Raw genomic sequence first — 25,641 nt, forward strand, 5'->3', positions numbered from 1 at the left:
TGAGTTTTGGTGTCCTTTGGTGAATAATTCATTGCTTGACTTCCCAAAGCCATTCCACCACAAACATGGTACAAGTTAAAAGTGTGACAGAAAATACTCCACATGCCTGAATGAGTGCAGCTGTAGCAGCACTCAAGAAGCCTGATACTATTGAGAACAAAGTATCTGTACTGACTTCATGTCAATGTTGAATGTAGGGTAAAGATTTAGGGGGCAAGGTTAGGAGGCAAGTTACTTATTAAAAATTATTTTCCTTTAATATGTTTAATTATTAATGTACTTTAACTTCATTTTAATTTTTAAGTTTATTTACTTCTGTTTTAATAGTTTTTAAATGTCTCTGAATGTCAGGGGATGTCAGAGACATTGTCAAATGATTTAAAATCCAGTACAGCTTTTAGAACTTTGCTGGCTTTCAAAGATGATGTAAAGTTTTTGGAGGTGGAGCCTCCTTAGTACACCACTGGGTGCCCAGCAGCCATTAGGACAACACTATTGGACTCGCAATGTTGACAGCTCGCAGGACAGGCTTCCACATCCGCCCAAATGTGTACAGATGTGGGGCAACTGTGGGTTGCCATTCCAGGCAAGAGCATTGGGCAAATTGCAAGAATTATAAAAGTTAAGAACAATAGTTGATTTTGAATACATTAAAACATTCTGTAAAAGTATAACTAAATCATCTGTTAGTTTTTGTTATCCTAATGTCATGATATGTTGTCTGGACTTTTAAGAATGGAGATATTTTGAGATCTAAAGATGTTCTGAATGCAAAAACTTAAAATTTGTTATTTTTCTTTCTTGTAAAAACTGAGGAACTTGATTCTAACAGGCTCATTATCCCAGAATGCCCATAAACTTATTGAAATCTTTGAAAAATATTCAGTTTTAGAAGATTGGTTTGAAAATAATCTACATATTCAAATAAGCATGTTTATTCCACTCCTTGTTTGGTTCAAAGTTGATATTCTCTTTTTCATCTCTAGGATTGGTTGAAGGGACAAATTTATTCTCAGGATTTTTCACATTGTAATGAGACACCACTGAAGCCTAGGCATCTTGCTTTGCAGGGGTTTCGGCAACATTTGATGTTTAACCCTTTGCATGTCTTCAACCATATTGGCTCTACTAACTTTAACCAGGTAAATGTATAATAGAATAATTATTGGAAGGAAATATACACCAGGGTTATTGGTTTATTAATTATTTATCAGTGTTTTTTTTACAGGGAAATGTTATGATTTTCTTGCCTTCCATTATCTTCATAGAGACATGACCTAGACAGGATGTATTTCCTGATGTTCTCTCCATTCTATAAAGAGGTTATATATCTCTTCCCTGATGTCTCTTAAGACAGCAAATCTCCATTCTTCTTGTTTCATGGTAATACATAGTAGTGGTTAATTCATAATGTCAACATTCAACCCTGGCTAGTATTTGAAATATTGAACTAGAGACTTTGTAATTCTTAAACTGTACACCCTTTTCTTACACTTAATAAATTGTATGCTTTTGCTACTGATTTATTTTTAAAATTCATTATAATTTTAGCTTTTCCCAAATCAAATTTTAAAATTAATATGTATGGTTTATTTATTTCCAGATAAGCTCCTCTTTTCTGCTAGTTATCAGTCCTTCAATCAGTAGGGTGTTTAGTTTGAACTCAGGAATTTTACATTCATAACAGCCACGGTGTCGCTCTGTCATCAGCTAAGAGGCTATACACTCCACCTCTGGAAGCATATTGAAAAAAATTATTAACATCTTATTCGTAGAAAATCATGGCATGTCAAAGGCTGACATAATTGGTGAGAAGGTGGGCCCTTCAGCCCACCATGTCTATGCCGACCACGATGCCAATCTAAACTAATCCCATCTGTCTGCATATGGTCTGTATCCCTTTATTCCCTGCTTGTTATGTGGCATAAAAGTTGCTACCGTATCTGCTTCTACCACCTCCCCAGCAGCACATTCCAAGCATCTACCACTCTGTAAAATAAAACACTTGCCTCGCATGGCTCCTTTAAACATTCCTCCTATACTCCTAAATCTGTTCCCTCCAGTATTTGACATAGGGTAATCAGTCAGAGTCTTTTTCTTATCTATGATTTTCATAATTTTATATATTTATATGAGGTCGTCCCCTCAGCCTCTGGCACTCCAGGGAAAAATATCCATGTTTGGCCAAACTCTTCTTATAGCTGATATTCTGCAATCCAGGCAACATTCTGGTGAACTACTTCTGTGCCCTCTCCAAAGCCTCCACATCCTTCCTATAGTGTAGTGATCAGAAATGCACACAATACTCCAAATGTGGCCTAATCAAAGTATTAAATAGCTGCAACATAACTTCTCAACTTTTGTACTCCGTGCCCTGACCAATGAAGGCAAGCATATGCTTTATGCCTTCTTTACCATCCTGTCGACTTGAACTGCCGCTTTTAGGGAGCTATGGACTTGCACACCAAGATCTCTCCGTACATCAATGCACTTAGGGTCCTGCCATTTACTGTATTCTTTCCTCTTGCATTTGACTCCCAAAGTGCACCACTTCAAACTTGTCTGGATTAAACTCCATTTGCCATTACTCCACCCAAACTTCCAACTGATTGATATCCTGCTGTATCCTATGGCACCCTTTCTCACTATTCACATTTTTGTGTCATTTGCAAACTTACTAATCAGATCACCTACATTTTCTTCCAAATCATTAATATACATTATAAACAACAGATGTTCCACCATGAATCATTGTGGAATACCACTGGTCACAGACCTCTAGTCAGAGAAACACCTCTCTCATTACCCTTTGTCTTCTTTGACCAAGCCAATTTTGGATCCAATTTACCAACTCACTGTGGATCACATGGACTTAATCTTCTGGACCATCCTACCATGAAGGACCTTGTCAAACACTTTGCTAAAGTCCACACAGACAACATCCACTGCCCTGAGCTCATCAATCATCTTCATGACTTCCTCAAAAAACCTCGATGAAATTTGTGAGACAGAACACCTTCCAACCACACACACACACACACACACACACACACACACACACACACACACACACACACACACACACACACCACACACACACCACACACACACACACACACAGAGCCATGCTGACTATCCCAAATAAGGCCATCTTTTTCAAAATGCAAGTAAATTTTGCCACTGAGAACCTTCTCCAATAATTTCCCTAGCACTGATATAAGGCTCACCAGCCTATAATTTCTTACTTTGTCTCTAGTGCACTTTTTGAACAAGGGAAGAACCCTGTCCACTCTTCAGGATTCTGGCATCTCACCCATGGCTAAAAAGGATACAAAGATCTCTGTCAAGGCCCCCACAATCTCCTTCCTTGCCTCCCTCAATATCCTGGGACAGATCCCATCAGGCCCTGGGGACTTGTGCACCTTAATGTTTTTTCAAGATACCCAACACCTCCTCTTTCTTAATATCAATGTGTCTTAAAAAAGAAACATACTGCTCTCTAATCTCGCCATCATCCATGTCCTTCTCCTTGGTGAATATCGATGCAAAGTACTCATTAAGGATCTCACCTGCTTCCTCTGCCTCCACACATAAATTCCCTTCTTTGTCCTTGAGTGGCATTATCATTTTCTAAGCTTTCTACTTGCCCCTCGTCCTGTATAAAATGCCTTGGGATTCTTCTTAATTCTATTTGCCTGAGACATTTCATTGCCCTTTTTAGCCATCCTAATTTCTTGTTTAAGTTCTTTCCTGCTTCCTTTATATTCCTGAAGAGCCTTGTCTGATTTTAGCTTCCTAAACCTTACATATGCCTCCTTTTCGTTTTTGAATCAACTTACAATATCTCATGTCATCCAAGGTTCCCAAACCTTGCCAACCTTATCTTTCATCCTCACAGGAACATGCTGGTACCTGAAATCCGATCAACTGATTTTTCAAAGACTCCCACATGTCAGATGTGGATTTACCTTCAAACAGTCACTCCCAGATTACTTTCTCCAGTTCCTGCCTAATGCTATTATAATTAGTTTTCCCCCAATTTAGCACCTTCACCCGAGGACCAGTCCTATCTTTATCCATAATTATCTTTAAACTTACTGAATTACGGTCACTGTTTCCAGAATGTTCCCCTACTGAAACTTTGATTACCTGGCTAGGTTCATTCCCCAAAATAAGGTCTAGCATAGGCTCTGTCCCTAGTTGGACTATCTACATATTGTTTCAAGAAACCCTCCTGCGTGCACCCAACAAATTCTGCCCCATCTAAGCCTCTGGTACTAACAGAGTCCCAGTCAATATTTGGGAAATTAAAGTCACCCCCTATAACTACCCTGTTGTTTTTACTTCTTTCCATAATCTGCCCTCATACCTGTTCCTCTGTCTCCTGCTATCTATTGGGAGGCCTATAGTATAACCCCATCATAGTGATTGCACCTTTCTTATTCCTGATCTCTACCCATATTGCCTCAGGGGATGACCCCTCCAGGCTTTCCTCTCTAAGTGCTTCTGTGACTTTCTCCCTGATCAATAGTAAATTCCCCCCACCTCTTTTACATCCATCTCTGCCAAGTCTGAAGCATCTAGACCCGCAAACATTGAGCTGCCAATTTGGCCCTTTTCTTGACCAAGTTTCTGTAATGGCTACAATATTGTAGTTCCGTTTACTAATCTAGGCTCTAAGCTTATCTGCCTTACCCATTATACTCCTTGCAGTAAAATAAATACACTTTAGACCATCATTTCTGCCATGTTCATTATCCTGGCCCTGAATGTTTTTCCTATTAAACTTACTTGACTTAACCTCTACCTTCTCAATCACTCCACCCACTGACCTACTGCTCTGGTGCCCACTCTCTGCCACACTAGTTTAAACCCTCCTGAGTAGCACTAGCAAACCTCCCTGTAAGGATATTTGTGCCCCACCAGTTTAGATGCAGCCTGTACTTCTTGTTTAGGACCCCCTGCCCAGGATCAGACCTCAATGATCCAGGTGTCAGAAGCCCTCCCTCCTACTCCAGCTCTTTAGCCGTGCATTCAACTGCACCTCAGAAAGCTGGATTGCCAAACAGGTACTGGCATCACATTTCCTGTTCCAGTTTTCCCTTCTCTTTCTCCACCTACCAGCAGATGCCCAAAATCTGCCCACGTTGGTGAGTTCAGAAACAATCACCAACACCTGCTGGACAGCACCTTCACCAATAAGGCAGGGCCAAACGTTTCCAGAAACCAATACATTTTTAGCACTCTGATCTGAATGCTCTTTAAGAAGGTCAATAGAGTAAATTCATTTATCCTGACCTCATACAGAAGATCTCACATTTAAATGGCTACAACATGCTTGCACAAATTATTTAATCCACATTCCCTTTGAGTATGCCTCCCATCCAGACATAAATATCAGTTAATTGCACATGATGATTGTTGAGTTCACCTTTATCAGTTTTTTTTTTTTTAATAATTTAAAATTGTATCAACAAAAATCCTTGTGTGACTTAATTCATCTATTAAAAATTTCGCATTCAGAATCTGCCCATAAGAAGTGGTACTGTAGCATAAAAAGCAGGAGAAAAACAAATTGGTTTGAATCAGAATCAGATTTATTATCACTGACATATGACGTGAAATTTGTTATTTTGAGGTAGCAGTACAGTGCAAAGACAAAAATCTATAGGAGAAACACAGATTGGTTTGGCTTTTTAACTAATAGCTACAGCACCAAATAAATTTTTAAACTAATTCTCATCTTATTGAAATGAAAGCTTCTTCTGTGCGGATGATTGATATCTCCTGTCTCAGCTCTTGTTCAGGACCACCCTACTTCTTATTCAGTCCATCACAGTCGGGGCTGTAATTTACTGATCACATTAACTCTGATTAATAACTAACAGTGCTTTATTTTCATTTATCACAGTCAACTATAACTGAGTGGAATTGGGATTGGTCAAAAGTACTGCAGAGTAATCTGGGACTGAGTCAATTGACCTTCAGGACACTGCTAGCAAACAGGTAATAGCTTCTTTTCAGAGCTGACTGTCATGTTAAGTTTAAATGTTATTTTATTATACGTCTTATCTGGCAATTTTCCAAGAATTAAATGTTCGTCTGATTTGTGCAGCAACACTATATCATAAATCTGACCGTAAAAGCACAAAACAGCAACATTAAGTTCACTAAGTGATGCATTTATGTTCTTTTTTTTCTGTATTTAGGTTATCAGTTCATGTTTTAATTAGGTAGTCCTTGGAATGCATACAACTTAAGTTATCTTCCTTGGATACTTGCTCAGCATTTTAGTTTTTCTGTTTCTTCCCTATTTCACACTAAAGTAAACATAACTAACTAATCTGAACATGCTCATCGTTCTTCTTTTCCATTTACTGGAAATTGTTGCTTCTTTTTTGTAAGCTCTCATTTGTCGAATTTGTGTTAAGCTGTGATTTTATTGTCAATATGATATTTTCTTTTCATATATTATATAGTATGTAATGGGTTGTATTAAATGACAAACATTTGGTCTAAACCTGCTGTAATAAAGATTTTATTTTTACTGAACTCACTATCTTTCATAAAAATTGTAAGGTTTGAATTTCCTTTTGCCTGGTATTGATACACATCCTGGTAGAAATTTGGTAATTATACCAATAAGTTTTTTCTCTTGATTTAGGAATGTTCTACATTCTATATTCGTATTTTGTATAACATAAACAAATGACTGGGAACATTATGTTGTTTTAGAAGTGAGGTGGAGGAAACTTTCTGAGGATTCTTTAGAGGAAGTTGGCACAGAAACCATGGTAGCATCATGAATATTTTTAATTCATAAGATGAAAATTGCATTAAGTCCATAAAACAAAAATATCAGACTTGTGTCACAAAGATCATGTTCACACCCAGTAGAGAAAACAAAGAAATGTGTAGGCACAGCTGGTAGGAAATATTCAATGAATTCATATGAAATTTCATAGATGGTCAAAAAAACTGTAGGTAATAAATAACCTTTATGGTTAATGCAATTTAGGAAAGCAGCTCCACTTGCTGATCTAGAAACTCATTGCACTAAAAGAAGTGTTTTAAACCTACATAGAATGAAGAACAACATTCTGCAACTGAACTTTGAATTTGTTGGCTTATCTCTTTAACAAACGTGAGATTCTTCTAGGTTCATATCAAACATGTGAACTCTTTGCGATAGTGTTACGACAGCAATAACGTCCATTGTTAGATCTACCTGAATAAACCTAGGCATGATAGCCTGAGTAGTTGTGATTTTGGAGGTTTGGTTTGCATAGCAAGTCTAAAGATTTGTTATCCAGCTTCAAGTTCTGGTTCATTTTTTGTTAGTATGTCCTTTAATCACTTTAGTACAACATACAAAAAAAAGTCATACTTTTCATTCTGAGAAGTGATTGAAAAGACATTCGCTTCGTGCAGACTTCATGATGGTTATTTCTGGATGATAAGCCAGATGAAACATTGGAGCCATGCAGTCAAGAGAATATTGAGATGGTCCTGGAACTTTAAACATAACTAATTTAATTTGGGTAGTAATGAGTGTCAAAATTGCTGAAAAGTCTGACCATAACTGTTGATTCGTTATGAATGAGATTTTAGCAGAATACATTCAAATTTATTAATTTGCAGGGGAAAAAAACATGAGACTTTGAATAAAGTAATCATCCAAACTGAAATAAAAATCCTTCAGTTGGGATTAGTTGCATGCAAGAATTTTTCCTCTAGAAACCTTGTTCTATCTAAAAAAAACATTTCAGGACACATTTTAATACTTCGAAGCACTAGGGAATAATATGTAATTGTAAAATTCAGTTCCATTCTATATGTTGTTCATAGTTATATTTAGCCATTTTTTTCTTAGTTATCTCATGATAATTTATCAGTCTGAAAAGATACATTTGATTTTGAAAGGTAAAAAGAAACAAAGTAACACTGAGAAAATGTTGTAGTTCATATCAACCTTTCATTTTTCCCATTCAGTAAATATCTACACTTGAGTACAAAATCATGAAATGTATCCCATGGTGTCATTGCTGATTTTTCTCTCTGCTAGAACTTTTATTTTCATAACTCTGACCATGGATGTTAATGTAATGTAGAGCGTATATCAGGCAAGTAAGGTACAGCAGATTATCATGAGTTTTATCATAATGTATGCAAAAATGTTTTGGAGGAATTTAAAAATATCTCAAGTTCTCCTGGTTACATGAGTATTGCGCTGAAGTTGCTAATATTTTTCCTGAAATGCTTATAAGAATGTATAATTAGATTCATCGTTGTATCATCAGGGTGTAAGTATATTCTCTCACCAATCATGCACATTGAGAGAAGTATCCAATAAGGACCAGAACAAAACTGAAGATTTCTAGTATTATCCAGACTAATGAAATAGCATGCATCAGTTATTCATGGAATTACGCCTGGTTTATTTTACTTTAGAAAATATCAGCTGCACTTTCAGAAAGTGGACACATTACCATACCTTTTAATCTGTAGTACCCAGGATCAGTATGAACATCTTATTGCATTAATAATTACAAGGGAAGTCCAACTTGAGGAAAAAAAAGATTGACAATCACGGTATGTATCAATACTAAAGCTAGAAAAAATATTCCAAAGATCTAGATCAAGAGATATAAAAATTGCTCTATTTGCCGTTGACAGATAGGTACTAAATTGGTTTATGTAATATTCCTTTCTCCATTTCGTTCACCTTCTGAAATAAGCAGTTGAGCACATTCATTAAAATGATGAATTCAGAAACTTAATGTGAGTGTGATAAATATTCTAATACTAATACTGCTAAAAGCAATTTTTAGGGTATGGTCTTGCTTTGCCTTCTAATACAGAGAAACTTGTTAGTGATCCAGCTAGTAGATCAACCTAATTAAGATGAGGGAATGTCAATCCAATTAATGTTAAGTTTTAGTATTGAATTAAATGTAAAATTACTTTGTGCCAAAGCTAACAACGTTACTCTAATTAGTATTGATTGTTATCTACTTATTGGTTACATAGTACTATTTTCTAGCAACAGAAAAGAGTTAAACAGAATTATTTTGTTTAAAATATGCATTTAGCTAATCATAAAATGAAAGGCATTCAATTAATTAATGTAGACATTTATATGCCAAGAGGAAATTGAGCCCATAATACATAGGTGAAAAAAAACTAAAGTATTATTATTTGAAGAAATAAATTGAAACTGGTGAGTTGCTAATCCCATTTGGCACTAATTAGCATCATTTATCCTAAAATAATTCCACAATAACTCAAGATAATGATGCATGAAAAACAGAAACTGGTAAATATAGATCTTTGAGTTGCTCATGTTGTTGATCACATTCAGGGTTCACGAATACAACCCTGGATAAACTCATTCCTTATTTTTACCAAGACAATAGAAATGCAAGATATACATGGAAAGCATCAACATTGCCTGGATACAAATGCCAATCAAAATATTCTCCTACTTTTCAACTATTCTTGTCAAAAGAAAATCATTGTTTTCAGTGTTAAGCACCTGAGTCCACTGTGTGTTATTATTCCCATTTTGAGTAGACAAGCAAACAGAGAGGAGTTTTATTTTAAATCTTAAGATCTGAAAAAATGTGGGACTGAATTGTGCTCCGTCCAACCTGCTGAACTGAACGGAATTGCACTTCCTCAATATGCAGCTGATGCAGGACCACAGGCAGCACACCAAGTGGTGATAATTCCAACATTCTAAGACTAACATCTGCCAAGTCAAAGCTTGATTGTTGGGTGACAAGAGTTATTCATTCATGGCATAGCTGATTCCTGCAGTCAGGAAGCCTTATGAACATGCATAACAGACATACGTACAATAGCAACCATGCTGCTTCAAGGAACATATTAGGCATCTTCAAGCAGCACCTCACTGCCAGACCACATTGAAGGAATTCTGTGTTTGTCAGCTGAGTGGATACCATAACTTCCAGTGGTTTGATGCATATTATCTTGAAGGAATAGCCCGTGCTACTATCAGTCATGCAAGTAGCTGCAAGGGAAGGGGATGAGGAGAAAACAGTGAAGGATAACAAGAACAACATGACAGAAAAGGAAGATAGGCAGCTCTTTTCTCCCTTTACTTAGAACAAAGAACAGTTCAGCACAGGAACAGACCCTTTGGCTCAATACATCTGCGCTGACCATAATGCCAGTTTATCTCATCTGCCTGCATGTGGTATCCCTCTCTTCCCTGCCTGTTCGCATCTAAACACCTCTTAAACTTTGTCATCGTATACCCTTCTACCAACTCCCCTGGCAGCATGTTCCAGGCACCTACCACTCTGTGTTTCTACAAAAAAGCTTGCCACGTAAATATCCTTTAAACTTTTCCCTGGTCACCTTAAACCCATGCCCTCCAGTATTTGACATTTTCATCCCGGGAAAAAGACTCTGATAATCTACTTCATCTATGCCACTCATAATTATATATACTTCTGTCACATGGTCCCTCAGCGTCCGACTCTCCAGAGAAAACAACCCAAGTTTGTCCATCATCTCCTTATGGCTAATACTTGATGCCAATAATCTTAACCCCAGTTCCCCATTCACTCAGAGTCCAACTCTCTTTACATTTTCTATATCTCTGACCATCACATCATCCTCTTTCTAAAAATAATACAAAAATGAAAGCCTTCTGACAAGCTATACTTCAATCCAAATTCAGGAAATATATAATACATATGAGAATAAACAAATCACTCTTGTGCATTTCCTTCATGTCTCCACCATTTTCTTTTTCCTGTCTTTGAGCTCCTTCTGTTGCTGTTCCAGTAGCTGCAGCTTAGATTGTGGAAAGTTGTTGACTCAATTGAAGAGATTTCCAGAAGGACTTTGAACAACTCTGGACTTAGAAGTCCTGGCTTCAGACTGCAGTTGAAGCAGACTGGCAACAGCAAGATCATTGACAGAGTGGCAATGATGGAAGCATAAGTGCTTTTATTTTAATGGAAACTGACAGGTTCATACTCTTTGCAGTTGCTGCCAGTCTCCTGGAGCAACACCTTAGCAACTGTACTAATTGTTGCAGAACAGACTGATGGAATGCTATGGCAAATTGGAGGCCCCTTTGAACATTGGCATACAGAAAAATGATGGCACCAGTCTAAACTTACACTGCAGCATGACCTTTTTTATGGATGTTCTTTTTGCTGCAATGGAAATTGATGCATTAGTCAACAGATGCTGCACTGTTGGGTCTCATGGATATGGCGATGAAGGTGATCACCTGTTCCAAGTTGGGAAGGATGAGTTCCAAATCTCTGCCAAATTAACAATGTGCTCTTCTTTGCTGATTTACCTCAGGTACATGTTTCCTAAAGGCCTTTTAATCCATTCAGCATCTACCTGTGTACTCTGTGGACTCCTTCTATAGCTTAGACTATTAAAGTTTTCATGAACCCGCTGCAGCAGAGTCAATATGTGACTTCACTTTCTGAGTTAATATCCAGGCTACCTTTTCCCTCTGCCCTGGCTCCTGCAGACATGGGCCTGATGTTTCACACTTTCCCAACCACTGAGCTAATGTGCAGAATCAGTTTCTGAACTGGTCAATAGGTATTAGCTCAAGTATTAGTATCACTTTTATCATTATTGTCTTCTCCATTGTTTTCCAGTTTCTTGGTAGGATCCAGTTCTTGAGTATATGAAATGAAAAAGAGAGATGATTGAGGTGTGTGATTGGAGTGTGCTTTGACACTCTCTGCAGCCAGTCAGATAGAGGAAATTAAGTAATAATGGACAACCAAATAAGAGTAAGGGGATTGGGTATATATGTACCAACAGTATCAATCATTTCAGTGTTACTGGTAATCAAAGCCTTTTCATGATCTCCAGTATTGGACCTTCCATGGTATTAAAGCTTACTTTCCACTGATAGTTTGCTACTGCTTCCTCTATGCACCACCTTCTCCTGCAAGGTCAGTGACTATTGTAAAATGTATATGGGTGATATGACTATCATGGTTCAATATTGTATTGTAGAGTATTGTGCTCAGTTCTGGTTGCCTCACTACAGGAAAGATGTGGAAGCCATAGAGAGGGTGCAGAGGAGATTTACAAGGGTGCTGCCTGGAATGCGGAGCATGCCTTATGAAAGCAGGTTGAGGGAACTCGGCCTTTTCTCCTTGGAGAGATGGAGGATGAGGGGGGGATCCTGATTGAGGTGTATAAGATGATGAGAGGTATTGATGGGGTAGATAGTCAGAGGCTTTTCCCCAGGGCTGAATTGGTGGCCACAAGAGGACATAGGTTCAAGGTGCTGGGGAGTAGATATAGAGGAGATGTCAGGGGTAAGTTTTTTACTCAGAGAGTGGTGAGTGCATGGAATGGGCTGCCGGAAACGGTGGTGGAGGCTGATACGATAGGGTCTTTCAAGAGACTGTTAGGTAGGTACATGGAGCTGAGTAAAATAGAGGGCTGTGGGTAAGCCTAGTAATTTCTAGGGTAGGGACATGTTCGGCACAGCTTTGTGGGCCGAAGGGCCTGAATTGTGCTGTAATTGTTCTATGTTCTATAACTGTGAATTGTATTTGTGAGAATCAATATGTGAGGACCATGGAGGTATATCATGATAAGGCTAAGTTCTGATCAATTGGGATTGGTGGAAGGTTATGGGGAGGTAGTGAATTGAACAGTGGATGAGTCTATAGGTGCATTTGATAGGATGAGGAACTTGAAGTTGAAGTCACTCACCTTGACATCTTGCGTGAGGTAATTAAACATCTTCCATTATCTCACCCATCCATATTCAACAAACAACATCATTGCCATCAATCCCCTTTGACATTCAATGGTATTTCCCACACTATATCTCTCCTTTCAACCTCATCCATGAGGACCTGCAGTGCATTATTTGAAAACCTTGATGTATGTTGTCAAGTGTATTCAGCCTTTGGTCAAAGTATAATAGCATTGATTCAGATTTGAGGAGAAATGCCACACCAGTTATCAAATTATTCCTATCATTTATGTTAGAGTCATAAAACATAGAAACCAGCCCACCATGTCCATGCCAACCATCAAGCACCCACTTATGCCAATCCATTTTTTCGATCTTACATTCCCGTTCCCATTGTGCCCCTCCAGTTCTCGTGCCACCTACCTGTACTAGGAGCAATTTATAGTAACCAATTAACCTACCGTCCGGCACATCTTTCATGTCTAAGAGGAAACCAGAACACCCGGGCAAAATCCCAAAGTCAAGATCAAAACCAGTTCTCTGAAGCTGTGAGATAGCATTGCCAGTCTCCAGGTGGATAGAAAACTAGGTGCCTCCATAAAGTGAATTCCACTTAACTCATTTTTCTGTACATGCTGTACTCAGGTAATCCAACCACCTCAGATGTAAGTTCATAGAATCTGTTCCTTTAAAAATGAGACACACAGCAATCTAGTAAGTTTGCAATGTAAGAGACTGGTAATTTTGGTTAGGAAGGATTGGAAGATAGGAATTGGAAAAGCAGGAGATAGAAGTTGGCTCATGGGTAGCATTAAATGTTAAACACTGGGGTGTGGCAGGGTATTCAAGAAGAAGGTTGTTATTTGTCAGTTTTCAGAAGTCAGAGTTGTAGAGTTATACACCACAGAAATAGGCCCTTTGGCCCACCTTGTAACTGCTGACCAACAAGTACCTATCTGTATACTTCCATTTTCCAGCACTTGGTTCATAGCATTCTATGTCATTGGAATTCAAATGCTCATCTAGATACATCGCAAATATTGTCAGAGTACCTGACTCTATCACCCAGTCTGTCAATGCATTCCATGCACGGTGAAAAGGTTCTTCCTCAGATCCCCTCTAAACTTCTTACCCCTTACCCTCACCCTAAGCTTATGCCCTCTAGCTTTAGACCCCTCTGTAATGGGGACTTCTGTTTAACCTAACAATACTCCACATAATTTTGTAATACTCAAGTAGGTCCCCACTGAGCGTCCTCTATTCCAGAAAATACAGACCCAATGTGCTGTACTGTTCTATGTATCCAGTCTCTTTTTATAACTAAAATGCTCCATCCCAGGTAACATCCTGGTGGATCCCTTCTGCACTGTCTCCAGTGCAATCACATCCTTCTGATGGTATACAGAAGGAAAGATAGACTTGGGGCCTGGGACTGTAGAAATTAAATGGAACTCAATCTTTGTACATCTTTGGGTGAAACCAATCAATTAATAAGCTGAGAGTAGAGGATAATAAAACTCTTCATTGTGGGAGGATATTGCAACACTGGGAAGTGCTGAGGTTTAGGTTTGTTCTGGAAGCACCAGCTCTGAGTGTGAGGGTGTGGTAATGTGGGGAGGAAATATGTAGGAGCATTGGGACTCCAAAGACTTGTTACTACTAGGATACTCTACTCTTGCAGCCACATTATTGATATGCTTGTTCCATTTCAAATCTTGGTGATTGGTGACCTCAGCAAGAGCTGATGGAAAGGAACGCAGCAATAGTAGCATTGTTGAAGGTTGCAAAGAATTTGTTGAGTGAATTTGTGTGGAGGGTAATTGTCTGGCTATGATGTGATATAAGTGTACCTGCCATTTATCAGCCACTCTGTGGAAAAGCCTGGGTCTTGAGATAGCCTAGCATCAATCAACGTTATCAGAAGTGCTGTGAATATATCAACAAGTGGGGATTTATGACATTGTTCTGAGAGCTGGTATAGATGATGTCCTGAATGGTCTCCTCCTTTTGGACAGCACAGCTGTGTAAGCAGTACTGTTGCTCCATCACAGCTTGAGCAACCCAGTTTAATCGTGGCCTTTGGAGTGTCTCTGTGTAGTTTATACATTCTCCCTGTGACTGTGTTTCCCCTGGCTGCTCCAGTCTCTTCCCACATCCCAAAGGCATGCTGCAGGATTAATTGGCTACTGTAAATTGCCTGCAGTGTAGATGGATGGAAGGATAATTGATGGGCATCTGAGAAAAAATAGGTTACAATAGCCCAAATGCAGGCAAATGTGACTATTTCAGATAAGCAACTTGGTCAGCATGAACAAGTTGGGCCAAAGGGTCTTTTTCCATACTTTATAATTCTATGATTATACAAAGGAAATAAGTGGGGGAATGGGACTGATGGGAATGCTTAGAGAGCTGGCATGGACTCTGTAGTTCTGAATGGCCTCTTTTTATGTTTTAATGGAATATAAGAGTTCATATTTCAGATTCTGCGACCACTAATACATTTCTATCTGTCAGCAATGAGTCCAGTCAAGGGAATGTTTTCCCTTTTACCTATATTGAATCCATATTTGGATGCACTGTAGGCTTAATATTAACCACAGCTGCTATTATTTTTTTACTTGAATGAACGGTGTTAGAAGCTTTGCAACTGATTTTTAAGATGGAATCTAAAGATAAGTGGCAGCTATTTCAACATACATGCTGCATGTAAACCCCCCATTATGTCCGATGATCTGTACAGAAGCAGGTCCCTGAGACTGTGAGAGCTGGAAGTACTTTGTAATTGGCTCTCTCTCTCTAATCTTCAAAAATTTTGAAGAGAAGCTCTTCAAGACCAAGGCTATACAGAGATGTTCACAAAAGATCCTCATGCTACCACTGAATAAACTGCATTCACTGTACCTCGGTACAAGTGACAATAATGAATCAATACCAATACCAAATACCTAATGTCATGAGTTCATCATTCCTGCAAGCACTTTTGAGAGCCTAATTTTATAATGAGTAGTAAAGGCGAGCTTGCTGAAATTGCTCACATCTCATGATCTATAGCTCAGATGTATAAAACCTGAACCATAGATCAGTTACACAGGCAACTGTACAGATATGACCATGGAACTCTTCTGCACGGCAGATTCATCAAGAAAGTAAAACCAAAGGAGAGTGGCAACAGGATCAAAAATTGGCTCTTGGGGGGGGAGGGGTGGGGATGGGTGCAGGGAGGGAATAAGGGTGATGTTCAACAGAAGTTTTATTGACTGGAGAGTGTACGCAGTGGGATTCTGGAAGACTCCTTGCTTTTCATAGTATATATAAATTATTTAGGGAAATGATTTAGACACTCCCTTCTAATCTTCTACCAATTCACTTTAATCTGAATTCTGAATTACTGCCCTATCTGCTAAATAGAATAGATTTTACCTGTTCATCCTCTGCGGCTTCTCATCATTTTATATACTTAAAATAAATTCCCACTCTGTCTCCTTTACTCCTAATTAAACAAACCTAATGCAGAAAACCTTTCCTCTTAATTCATTAACCCCACCCACCCCTGTTGTTTGATTCATTCAAGGAATATGGGCTTTACATGCTAAGCCAGCAATTTAATTGTCCATCGCTAATTGCCGTTGAGAAGGTGATGGTCTGCTGCCTTCTTGAACTGCTGCAGTCCTCGAAGTGTGGGTATATCCACAATGCTGTTAAGGAGAGAGTTAGGGAGTTTCAGGATTTTGATGACATGAAGGAACAATGAAATATTTCTAAGTCAAGATGGTGTGGCTTGAAGAGCAACTTCCAGGTGGTGGTGTCCCCATGCTTTTGCTGCCCTTGTCCTTCTAGCTGGTAGAGGTTGTGGGTTTGGAAGGTGCTGTCTGAGGAGTTCAGGCTGTTGCTTGACTAGTCTGTGTGACAACTCTCCTAATTTTAGCACAAGCTCACAGATGTTGTAAGGAGGACCTTACAAGTTTGTCTACATTTTGTAGTATTTTACAATTATTCTACATATTCTATATATATCAGAAACAGCTTCTTCCCCTCCGCCATCAGATTTCTGAACAGTCCCTGAGCACTACCTCATTATTTTTTGTGCTATTTATTTATTTTTGTAATTTATAGTAATTTTATGTCTTTGCACTGTACTGCTGCTGCAAAACAACGCTTTTCACATCATATAGGTCAGAGATAATAAATATGATTCTGATTCATTGCATTCCTTGTGTGTTATTTTACTCAGCAAATGCATTTCCTCATCATTCTCTGGACTGAATTCATTTTGATTCTTTTGTGCCCACCTTAACTAATCCATTGATATCTTCCTATGGTCTAGATACTCAACTTCCTTATCAACCACAATCCTGCTGGTTCAGCAACTGGCTCACTGGGGCCCTGCTTCCTGCTCATCATAGAACATAGAACAATACAGCACAGGAACAGGCCCTTCAGCTCACGGTGTTGTGCCAAACTAATTAAGCTAATGACACCTAATCCCTTCTGCCTGCACGTGGTCCATATCCCTCCATTCTTTGCATATTCATGTGCCTGTCTAAGAGCTTCTGAAGTGCCTCTGTTGTATCTGCAGCCACCACCACCCCTGGCAGTGCATTCTAGTCACCCACCACTCTCTGTGTGAAGAAGAAGCATGTTTCACACATCTCCTTTGAACTTTCCCCCTCTCACCTAATATTAGACATTTCAACCCAAGGACAAAGATACCAGCGACTACTCTATCTATGCCTCTCATAATCTTATAAACTTCTATCACGTCTCCCCTCAGCTTCCGCCGCTCCAGAGAAATCAACCCAAGTTTGTCCAAGCTCTCCTTATAGCACATGCCCTCTAATCTAGGCAGCATCCTGGTAAACCTCTTCTGCACCCTCTCAATAGTTTCCACATCCTTCCTATAATGGGCAACCAGAACTGAATGCAATACTCCAGATGTGGCCTAACCTGAGTTTTATTAAGCTGCAACATAACTTCCTGACTCTTGTACTCAATGCCTCGACTAATAAAGGCAAGCATGCTGTACGCCTTCTTTACCAGCCTATCAACTTGTGTGGCCACTTTCAGAGGGCTATGGACTTGGACCCCTACATCCCTCTGTCAGTCAATGCTGTTAAAGGTCCTCCCATTAACTGTGTACGCTCCCTTTACATTTCATCTCCCAAAGTGAACACCTCATCCTTTGACATCCTGTGGCTTCAGTTCCTGCGTCCCCTTGAAGGATGAATTTCTAGCTGTGTATATTTATACGTACATAGCTTAAGTATAGTTAGATCCTAACACATTCTTGTGCACCTAGTTACATGATTGTCCTATCACTGATGCATTTTAAAATATTTATCTGTTGTTTCTTTACCTGTATAATAAAAAATATTACCTGGCTATCTTCAGCTATCAGTGTTCAGCTATCTTCATTCTTTTCACTGTATTCTTTAACATTAAAGTAATTATAGTTCTCACATTTTTTTATATACTTCACTTGTAAGTTTACTCCTCCATTTCCTTTCCATCAGTTGGTGGTCAGGTGTACATACCCAGCAGTGTAATTGCTTCTATATTATTTCTTAATTCCTACAAAGTAGGCAGTAAATAATACATTTAAATTAGTCAGATGTAAAAAGATTTTTAGTTCAAAAGTGAAATCTTTGCTGGACAGCATTATAGCACTAAAGGATTAAGTGTGCTTGCACACAACTTGCTGAAGACCAACGTGCAGGTGAAGCAAGTGATTAAAAAGGCAAATGGGATGTTAACTTTTATTTTGTAAAGATTTGAAAACAAGAGTAACGGAATGTTCTTGCAATTGTGTAGGTCCTTGATGAGTATTGTATGCAATTTGGGTTTCCTTATCTAAGAAAGGATATACTTACCATTGAGGAAATGCAGTGAAGATTTACTAGACTGGTTCCAGAGCTGGTGGTTTGCCACGTGCAGAGAGATAGCTTGGATAAGTATACGCGTGGGACTGTATACTTCAGAGTCTAGAGGAATGAGAGGAATCTCATTGCAATATGCAAAATTTCTAAACGGCTTGACAAACCAGATGCAGAAAGGATATTTCCCCCAGGCTCAGTTTCCCCAGGACAAGTTTCAGACTAAGGGCTAGGCCATTTAGGATTGAGATGAGGAGAAATTCCTTCATGGAGAAGGTAGTAAATCTCTTGAATTCTCCACCTCAGAGGGCTGTGAAGGATCTGTCATTGTATTCATTCAGAATGGTGAATGATAGGTTCCTGGACATTAAGGGAATCAAAAGGTATGGGAGAGTGCTGGGAAGTAGTGGTGAGGTAGAAGATCAGCTGTAGTCTTGATGAATGGTAGATTTGAAGAACTAGGTGGCCTACTCCTTTTTCTTATGTATTTTTTTTGTTCACAGTGAGCTCCTACAAACGTGTGGTTATACTGGGAATTCCACAGATGAAGTAGACCTTTATGTTAATAGTTAGGATAAGACCGTACACATCTTTAAATTTTTTGAAGGCCCAAAGGATTGTGTGTAATGCTTAACAGTAATTTACATATTACATTAATTAGTATTAGTACAAATAAAATACAAAAATAGCAATTACATTCAGCTTTGCAATTATAATATATGGTATGAAATATGTATTTTCTTGAAAACGTTCAAATAGAGGTATGTGTTTTTTCATATTGAAAAGAAGCAGTTTTTGCTATTTATTAACAGCTAAAACAACTCCTTTTAATATGAAAAAAAGCAGTATAACTTGACTCTGATTTAGCACTCTTTTTTATTAGAAAATAAAATTTGTCTACCTGTAGTGTGTCGTCCATACTGCAGGAGGCCTGTAATAGGCCACAGTTTAATCCCAGGCTATCCTTCAAAATTATGCAGATGATCCACAGTATTTAATCTGGAAACATGTTAATTGTTTGAGAAAGCAGATAATATGGCCCACTGCCTCTGAGCATCTAAATTAGCTAGTACTGTCTGTTTTAAAATACACATTGAATTCAGCAACAGAGAATATTTTGATCATGCATACCGAGAAACTACACTGGAGGCTGCATTTGGAAAGATGCACATATTCAGCTGCTATTTTGTTGCTCAATAATCTAAAATAATCTTAGATACCAATCTTAGGTACCAGTCTAACATAATGGAGATATTAGACATGAATGGCACCAACCTAAAATATTCAAATACTAAACTACCAGCACCAATCAATGTAATGCAATAAAAGAAAACTTACATTTATATAGCACATTTCAAATCCCTTTCAATAGACCTTGAAGCATTTTATAGTCAATGAAGTATTTCTGAAGTACCATAGGAAACACAGAAACAAATTTTCACATAGCTGCCTCTCACAAACAACAATTTAATGATCAATATTTTTTTTAGCAACTTTGAGTGAGAGATGAATATTGGTCAGGGCACAGGAATTAGTTCCCCTGTTTTTTGTCGAAGTATAAACGTGGAGGTTTTGCATCCACCTGAGAGGTTTAACTGCAGTCAATCTCATATGAAGCAGAGTGGCCTCGAAATTCCATCATGCACTGTGATGTTTATGTGCAAAATGCAATAAATCTCTACATAATCACAATTGGAGTGGGTTTAAATGCATTTTAAATGCAATAAATGTGTAACATGCTGTTCTAAAGCAAAGTTATTTCTATGGCAATATGGAAAATATAACATGACCATTTGGATCCTGAAGTATTAAAATAAAAAGTTGTCAACTGCTATCACATAGAAAATGCTTAGAAATGTACAAATTTATAAATTAGATGGTGTAGTATGCATCAGAAAAATATGCCATTTATTAAAGTATATCAATCTTATGGACAATACTTTTTTTTAAATTTAAATTTCAGAATGCTAAAATAATTGTCTTATTTTTAAGATTTTGCATCTTTATATACAATTTGCATATATTGGCAAGTTTGCCTTTTTAGTAGCGAAAGGAAAAGCCTTTCCTCAAAAAATTGCCTTCATTTTCTGAAGAACAGATGAAAATTAAAAGACTTTCAACCAAATATCTTATTTTGTTCTGTGGAAAGTTGTCCAGATGACAACACACAAGTTTTTAAATTGTGACTCAGAAACCTGACATCATGTAGAATGTCATTGAGAAAAGTTTTTCTCTGACTTAAAGTGACAGATTATGATAAAACTGCATTCGTATTCCTTGAAGAAATCTTTTGTTTAGTTTCATCAGTTATTTGGCTTACTGAGGGAACAACATGTTGAGATTTTCATTAGCTTTAACAGGTGTGGTTTTCTTTACGGAAGATACTGTGGTATCATTGCAGTGAAAGGGAATAAATCACTGATGCCCACAAAGGCCATGGCCCTCCTTCAGATGGTCGTGATGAGTTGAAAGACTCATTAATCAAAACCAAAGTCACAGGTGTGATGGCTTTCCCAGAACCTGCCAACAGACTGTGAAAGTCACATCCAACACACTGAACTGTCAATGAGGCAGGCTATAAAATGTTATAACTGAGATCCCGTAAACATAAAAATGAAATAATATTCACTTTAAAGTTGTGAGACTTTGATTTATTTAAATTGTTGCACATTAAGAAAAAGGGATGCTCTTTATTTGAACTAATTAAAAGGGCGCCACATAATTCTAAAACTGAAATTTCATCTCAGATGATTAAGAGGTTGGTTTAATAGCCTATGACAGTAACATATCACCTCACTAAATGGTAAATGGCCAGCTTGTTGTTTAGAGAATGCTGTTTAGAAGAGTTGAATTGTGTTTCATTCATTAGTCCCATTCTTCATATTGACAGTTTAGCATGATTTACTTTCAAGGTTGCATAGGGAACATTTTATTGGGAAAGTATGGCAGCTTACTTGCAACTAAGGTAGTGTGGACTATTTTGGCTAAAGAGTGAAAAAAAGGCACCAAATAAGAAAAATGCAAATAAGACTAGCTTATTTGAATATCTGAATGTAGTTTTGATCCTGAAGATTCATAACTGTTAAACATGGATCTAGAACCAGGAAGTTGAATTAAATGAAATTTTTGGCTAAGAATTTTTTGTGCCATAAGTTTCTGTACTAAATATTTCTTTAGGATGAACACTAATCGGATACAATTTTTGTAATACAGAATACATGAGCTTTTCACACTTATGTTGTTCTAGTTGGCCCATGGCAGGACTCTGTAGGATAACTCGAGGACGAGGGAAAAGAGTACACTGGTTCTTGGATGTATCACTGTGGATTCTAATGGAGGGGATTCAGATGGAAAGGGATGTACTGAACCCACAGGGGCACACACACACACCTTTCCCTTCTTTCTGTATCTTCAGCAGCTGGTACTGCTTTGCCTGGCCTTATGAGTTCCTCCCATTCCTATTCCAATCCTGGAGGTTACCCCTAGCAAGAAACCCGTAACCAAACACTTCCTTTCTCCTGTGAACTGTCCAATTTATTTCCTTTGTCCAATAGTATAACACTTAGTCTTTTTAGATGAGGTCTTCGGAAAATTTCTTGAATAAATGTTGTTCAAGCATTATAAGAGACTTAGCAGTGTCCCAGAAGGTCTGTTTCAAAGGTATTCTTCATAACTGTTAGTAGCATTGACCATAAAATGCGGAGAATCTTGTTAAGTGGTATTCTATCCCTTTTAGGCGCATGCAGCTGATCTGACATTTGCTTACATTGAAATTCGCTTGTTCATTTGCTACAGTTTTGTTCCTTCACAACATTGTAAAATCTCTTGTAATTAACACCAGGAGATATTTTAAATGACAAGCCTCCAGGTGTCTGCTCGTCATGTTAATTTCAAACCCTTTCCTAAAATGACATTTTGCACAAAATACAGTACATTCTAAGTGACATTTAAGCTTAAGTCCACATTGAGTGGCGGAGGTCCAAAGGGAAAGGAATTCTTGAACCTGTGGATTAATCCATTACCAGAGCATACCCTCTCCCTTGGCCCCACTTTGGTGTCTAAAATATTTGCAATAATCATCTTTGTTAATCTCTATTAAAAGATAGTGGGGATGACTGCCTTGTAGAATGAAACAGTATATACTGTATTTACATCCTCTGATTTGAATGCAAGCTAAATTTGGCTGCGTAGAGCTATGGGGTCTCAATTTGTTCCAAATTGGCCTTTCAATCCATGTCTCAATGAGAATAGCTGATATATTGGGAAGGGCTACAAGATGTCCATCATGCATCTCTGCAAATAAATATAACCCCTATTCTCCATTCAACAGGAATCTTCCATAGAGCAGTGGTTGACCCTAATGATTCAGTAGTCAGTGACTTTGAGCATGTGTGTAATATTATTGTTGTGCTACTAATATCCATATCCTTGTGTCTTTACTCATGACATTCAAACTTCATAGTTAGATTGCTTTTGCAGAGTGTGGAAAGCTTTCTAGTCTGCTGTGCAGGAAGTACCATTTCCACATCCTCCATGAAGGCCTCCATTCCTCAAAGAGTCGTACAGTACGGAGACGAGCTCTTTGGCCCAAGTTATGCATTGACCATCAAGCAATGTTCCAGGATGTGTAGTTGTCACAATGCTTAATTAGAATATATGTCAAAGAATTGAAACTTAACACACTTAACTTCCGAGAAACATCCACGTGTATATGTTTGTGCAATTACAAATCTTAACCGTTCTTGTTCCTACCAACTATGGGATACAACCCCCTTTGGCTTTTAAGCAGGCTACTTAGAGCATTGTTCTGACTGCTCGGATATTCATGGCCAAAGTCCAAAGGATTTAGAAGCCATAAAGGCCCCCACCATAGATTGTTCTACTCAAATCAAGATCCAGCTATTAAGCAATGAGGCAACATGTCAAGTATTGACTGATAGGTGCAGGACAATGGCCAAGAGGTGAAAGCACTTTGTTCAGAACCCCCACTTTCACATTCCCACTTTCATGGACCTGCTAGCAAAAGGAGGCTGACTATAATGCTGCACAATAATGGTACATTAAGTAGCAAAAACTAGGGTATTCTGTACCCTGTTGAAAATAGAATTCATAGGGTATATGGCTTCAGTGAGGGATTGCATGCATTTCATGCAAGGGGGGCATTTTTTCATGGACAAAGGCATCATTGCAAGGTCTGCAACATTATGACACATGTTCTTTTCAGATTCCTCAAATCTCTCTGTAGTAATCCACAGTATGGCTGGAGCAACCACTGGTACATCATGCATTCTTTGTTGCTACCGTCCAGCTGAGCAGGAATATCCTATGCCCTCAGATGATGAATATTCACTGCTTTCCCTGTCCTATCATCTGCTATGAGGAGGAAGAACTGATGAAAGCTCTGTGGGAGATTAAAGGACTTTGAAGTCAGGAAATGATGTCTAAGGATTATTATGGAACCTGTCTTCATGAGATGCAATTCTGTCGCTAGATAGCTGTGAGGTTCCCAATTCCCTGTTTTTGAATGTAATGCTCCCTTCATGCTTGATGACCCCAGCATTTTCCTCCTGGATCTACCCAGCTTGGTGGGTAGATCCAGTTCTCTGACTTTCGCTAGTGCTCAATGTTCTTTTCTGCAAGAGACCTGGGTGTCAATAATGACTTGTTTATAGTGGATAAATGAAAAACATTTGTTAATAGTAACTGATAGGAAGAATGCATCATTATATAAATTTGAGGTTGAATGTGAGTGGTGCTACAGGATTTGAGGAGAACTGCAAAATGAGTCGCTGTGAGGAGTGATGTGTTGAAGTAGACCTGAGAGGACATTGAGGATATACGCGAATGTCCCACTGAGCTAATGCTTTCTAATCTGATGCAGTCAATAAATTATTTATGGCATAATCCAGAACTGAGGAAACACATACTTGTAACACAGCTCTATGGTTACATCTAACCACACCTTTTTTTAGCATTACTTATAGGATCCTTCCCCACATCAGCAGGAAATGATGGTAACTGTAATCATGGTGCACTACAGGCCCTTATAAATACAGAATGACATTCAACAAGTATCTGTAATCATGGAGTATTCTCAGTGGATCTGTGTCTATTAGCTTCTATCCCACTGTTATAAAACTATTGAACAGTTCTGTATTACAATAAAAATGGACTCTTGACCTCACAATCTACCTCGTTATGGCCTTGCACCTTATGTCTACCTGCACTGCACTCTCTCTGTAACTGTAACACTTTATTCTGCATTCTGTTATTGTTTTCCCTTGTACTACCTCAATGCCCTGTTGTAATGAAGTAATCTGTATGGATGGCATGCATAAAAGTTTTCACTGTAGCTCAGTACATGTGACAATAATAAACCAATTTACCAATTAATTACAATTCTTTTTGTTGATTTGCCCATGCAAGAAACCATCAATTGTCATGTTGTGATATTCCTTTTAATCAGTGAAGCTAAAGTTGAATTGTGCTTTGTCATGATGTCTGCTGATGCTAATTGGCTGGGAAACACAGAAAGTGTAAATACAGTTGAGTGTTATGTGACTCTGATAGATATGCTGCAGAAAATGTTGACCTCATCTGAAAAGGCCTATTGAGATTCCCAAGTATAAATTATTCTTCAAAATTGAAAGTAATTATGTAATTAATTGTTCTCTTCCTATTCAATTATAAATCTCCATTATAAAATAAAAACAGAATATGCTGGAAATACTGAACAGCAGCTTGAAGGGGATATGGGCAAGCTGAATGAATGGGTGAGAACATGGCAAATGGAATATAATGTGGAAAAATGTAAGGGCATCCATTTTAGTGCTCATAACATAAAAGCAGATTGTTTGTTAAATGATCAGAGTCTAAGTTGTGTTTATCCTCAAAGGAACAGAGGTGTGCTTATATGCAAGTCACTGAAGCCAACATGCAAGTGTGGCAAGTGATTAAGAGAGCAAATATATGTTAGACTTTATTATGAGAAAGTTTGATGACTTGAGTACAGTAGTCTTATGGCAATTGTGTAGACCCTAGGTGAGATTG

At 38.2% G+C, this 25,641-nt stretch overlaps 1 protein-coding gene across 12 annotated transcripts in view; it reads left to right on the plus strand.

The window, feature by feature from the left end:
* The window catches only part of kiaa0825 (KIAA0825 ortholog), a 279,512-nt gene that overhangs the window by 135,459 nt on the left and 118,412 nt on the right, over positions 1-25,641 (plus strand). For 6 of the 12 annotated variants that reach the window (XM_052020305.1, XM_052020312.1, XM_052020308.1 and 3 more), the window contains one exon: positions 5,912-6,006. The exons of 4 other annotated variants lie outside the window; for them this stretch is intronic. In XM_052020305.1, coding sequence (XP_051876265.1) covers positions 5,912-6,006 — 95 coding nt within the window. Of the gene's footprint in view, positions 1-986; positions 1,143-5,911; positions 6,007-25,641 lie in introns of all 12 variants that reach the window. 2 more of the 12 variants (XM_052020303.1, XM_052020311.1) reach the window with 2 other exon arrangements.

The sequence above is a fragment of the Pristis pectinata genome, chromosome 7 (assembly GCF_009764475.1).
Source record: "Pristis pectinata isolate sPriPec2 chromosome 7, sPriPec2.1.pri, whole genome shotgun sequence".
NCBI classification, from domain to species: Eukaryota; Metazoa; Chordata; class Chondrichthyes; order Rhinopristiformes; family Pristidae; genus Pristis; species Pristis pectinata.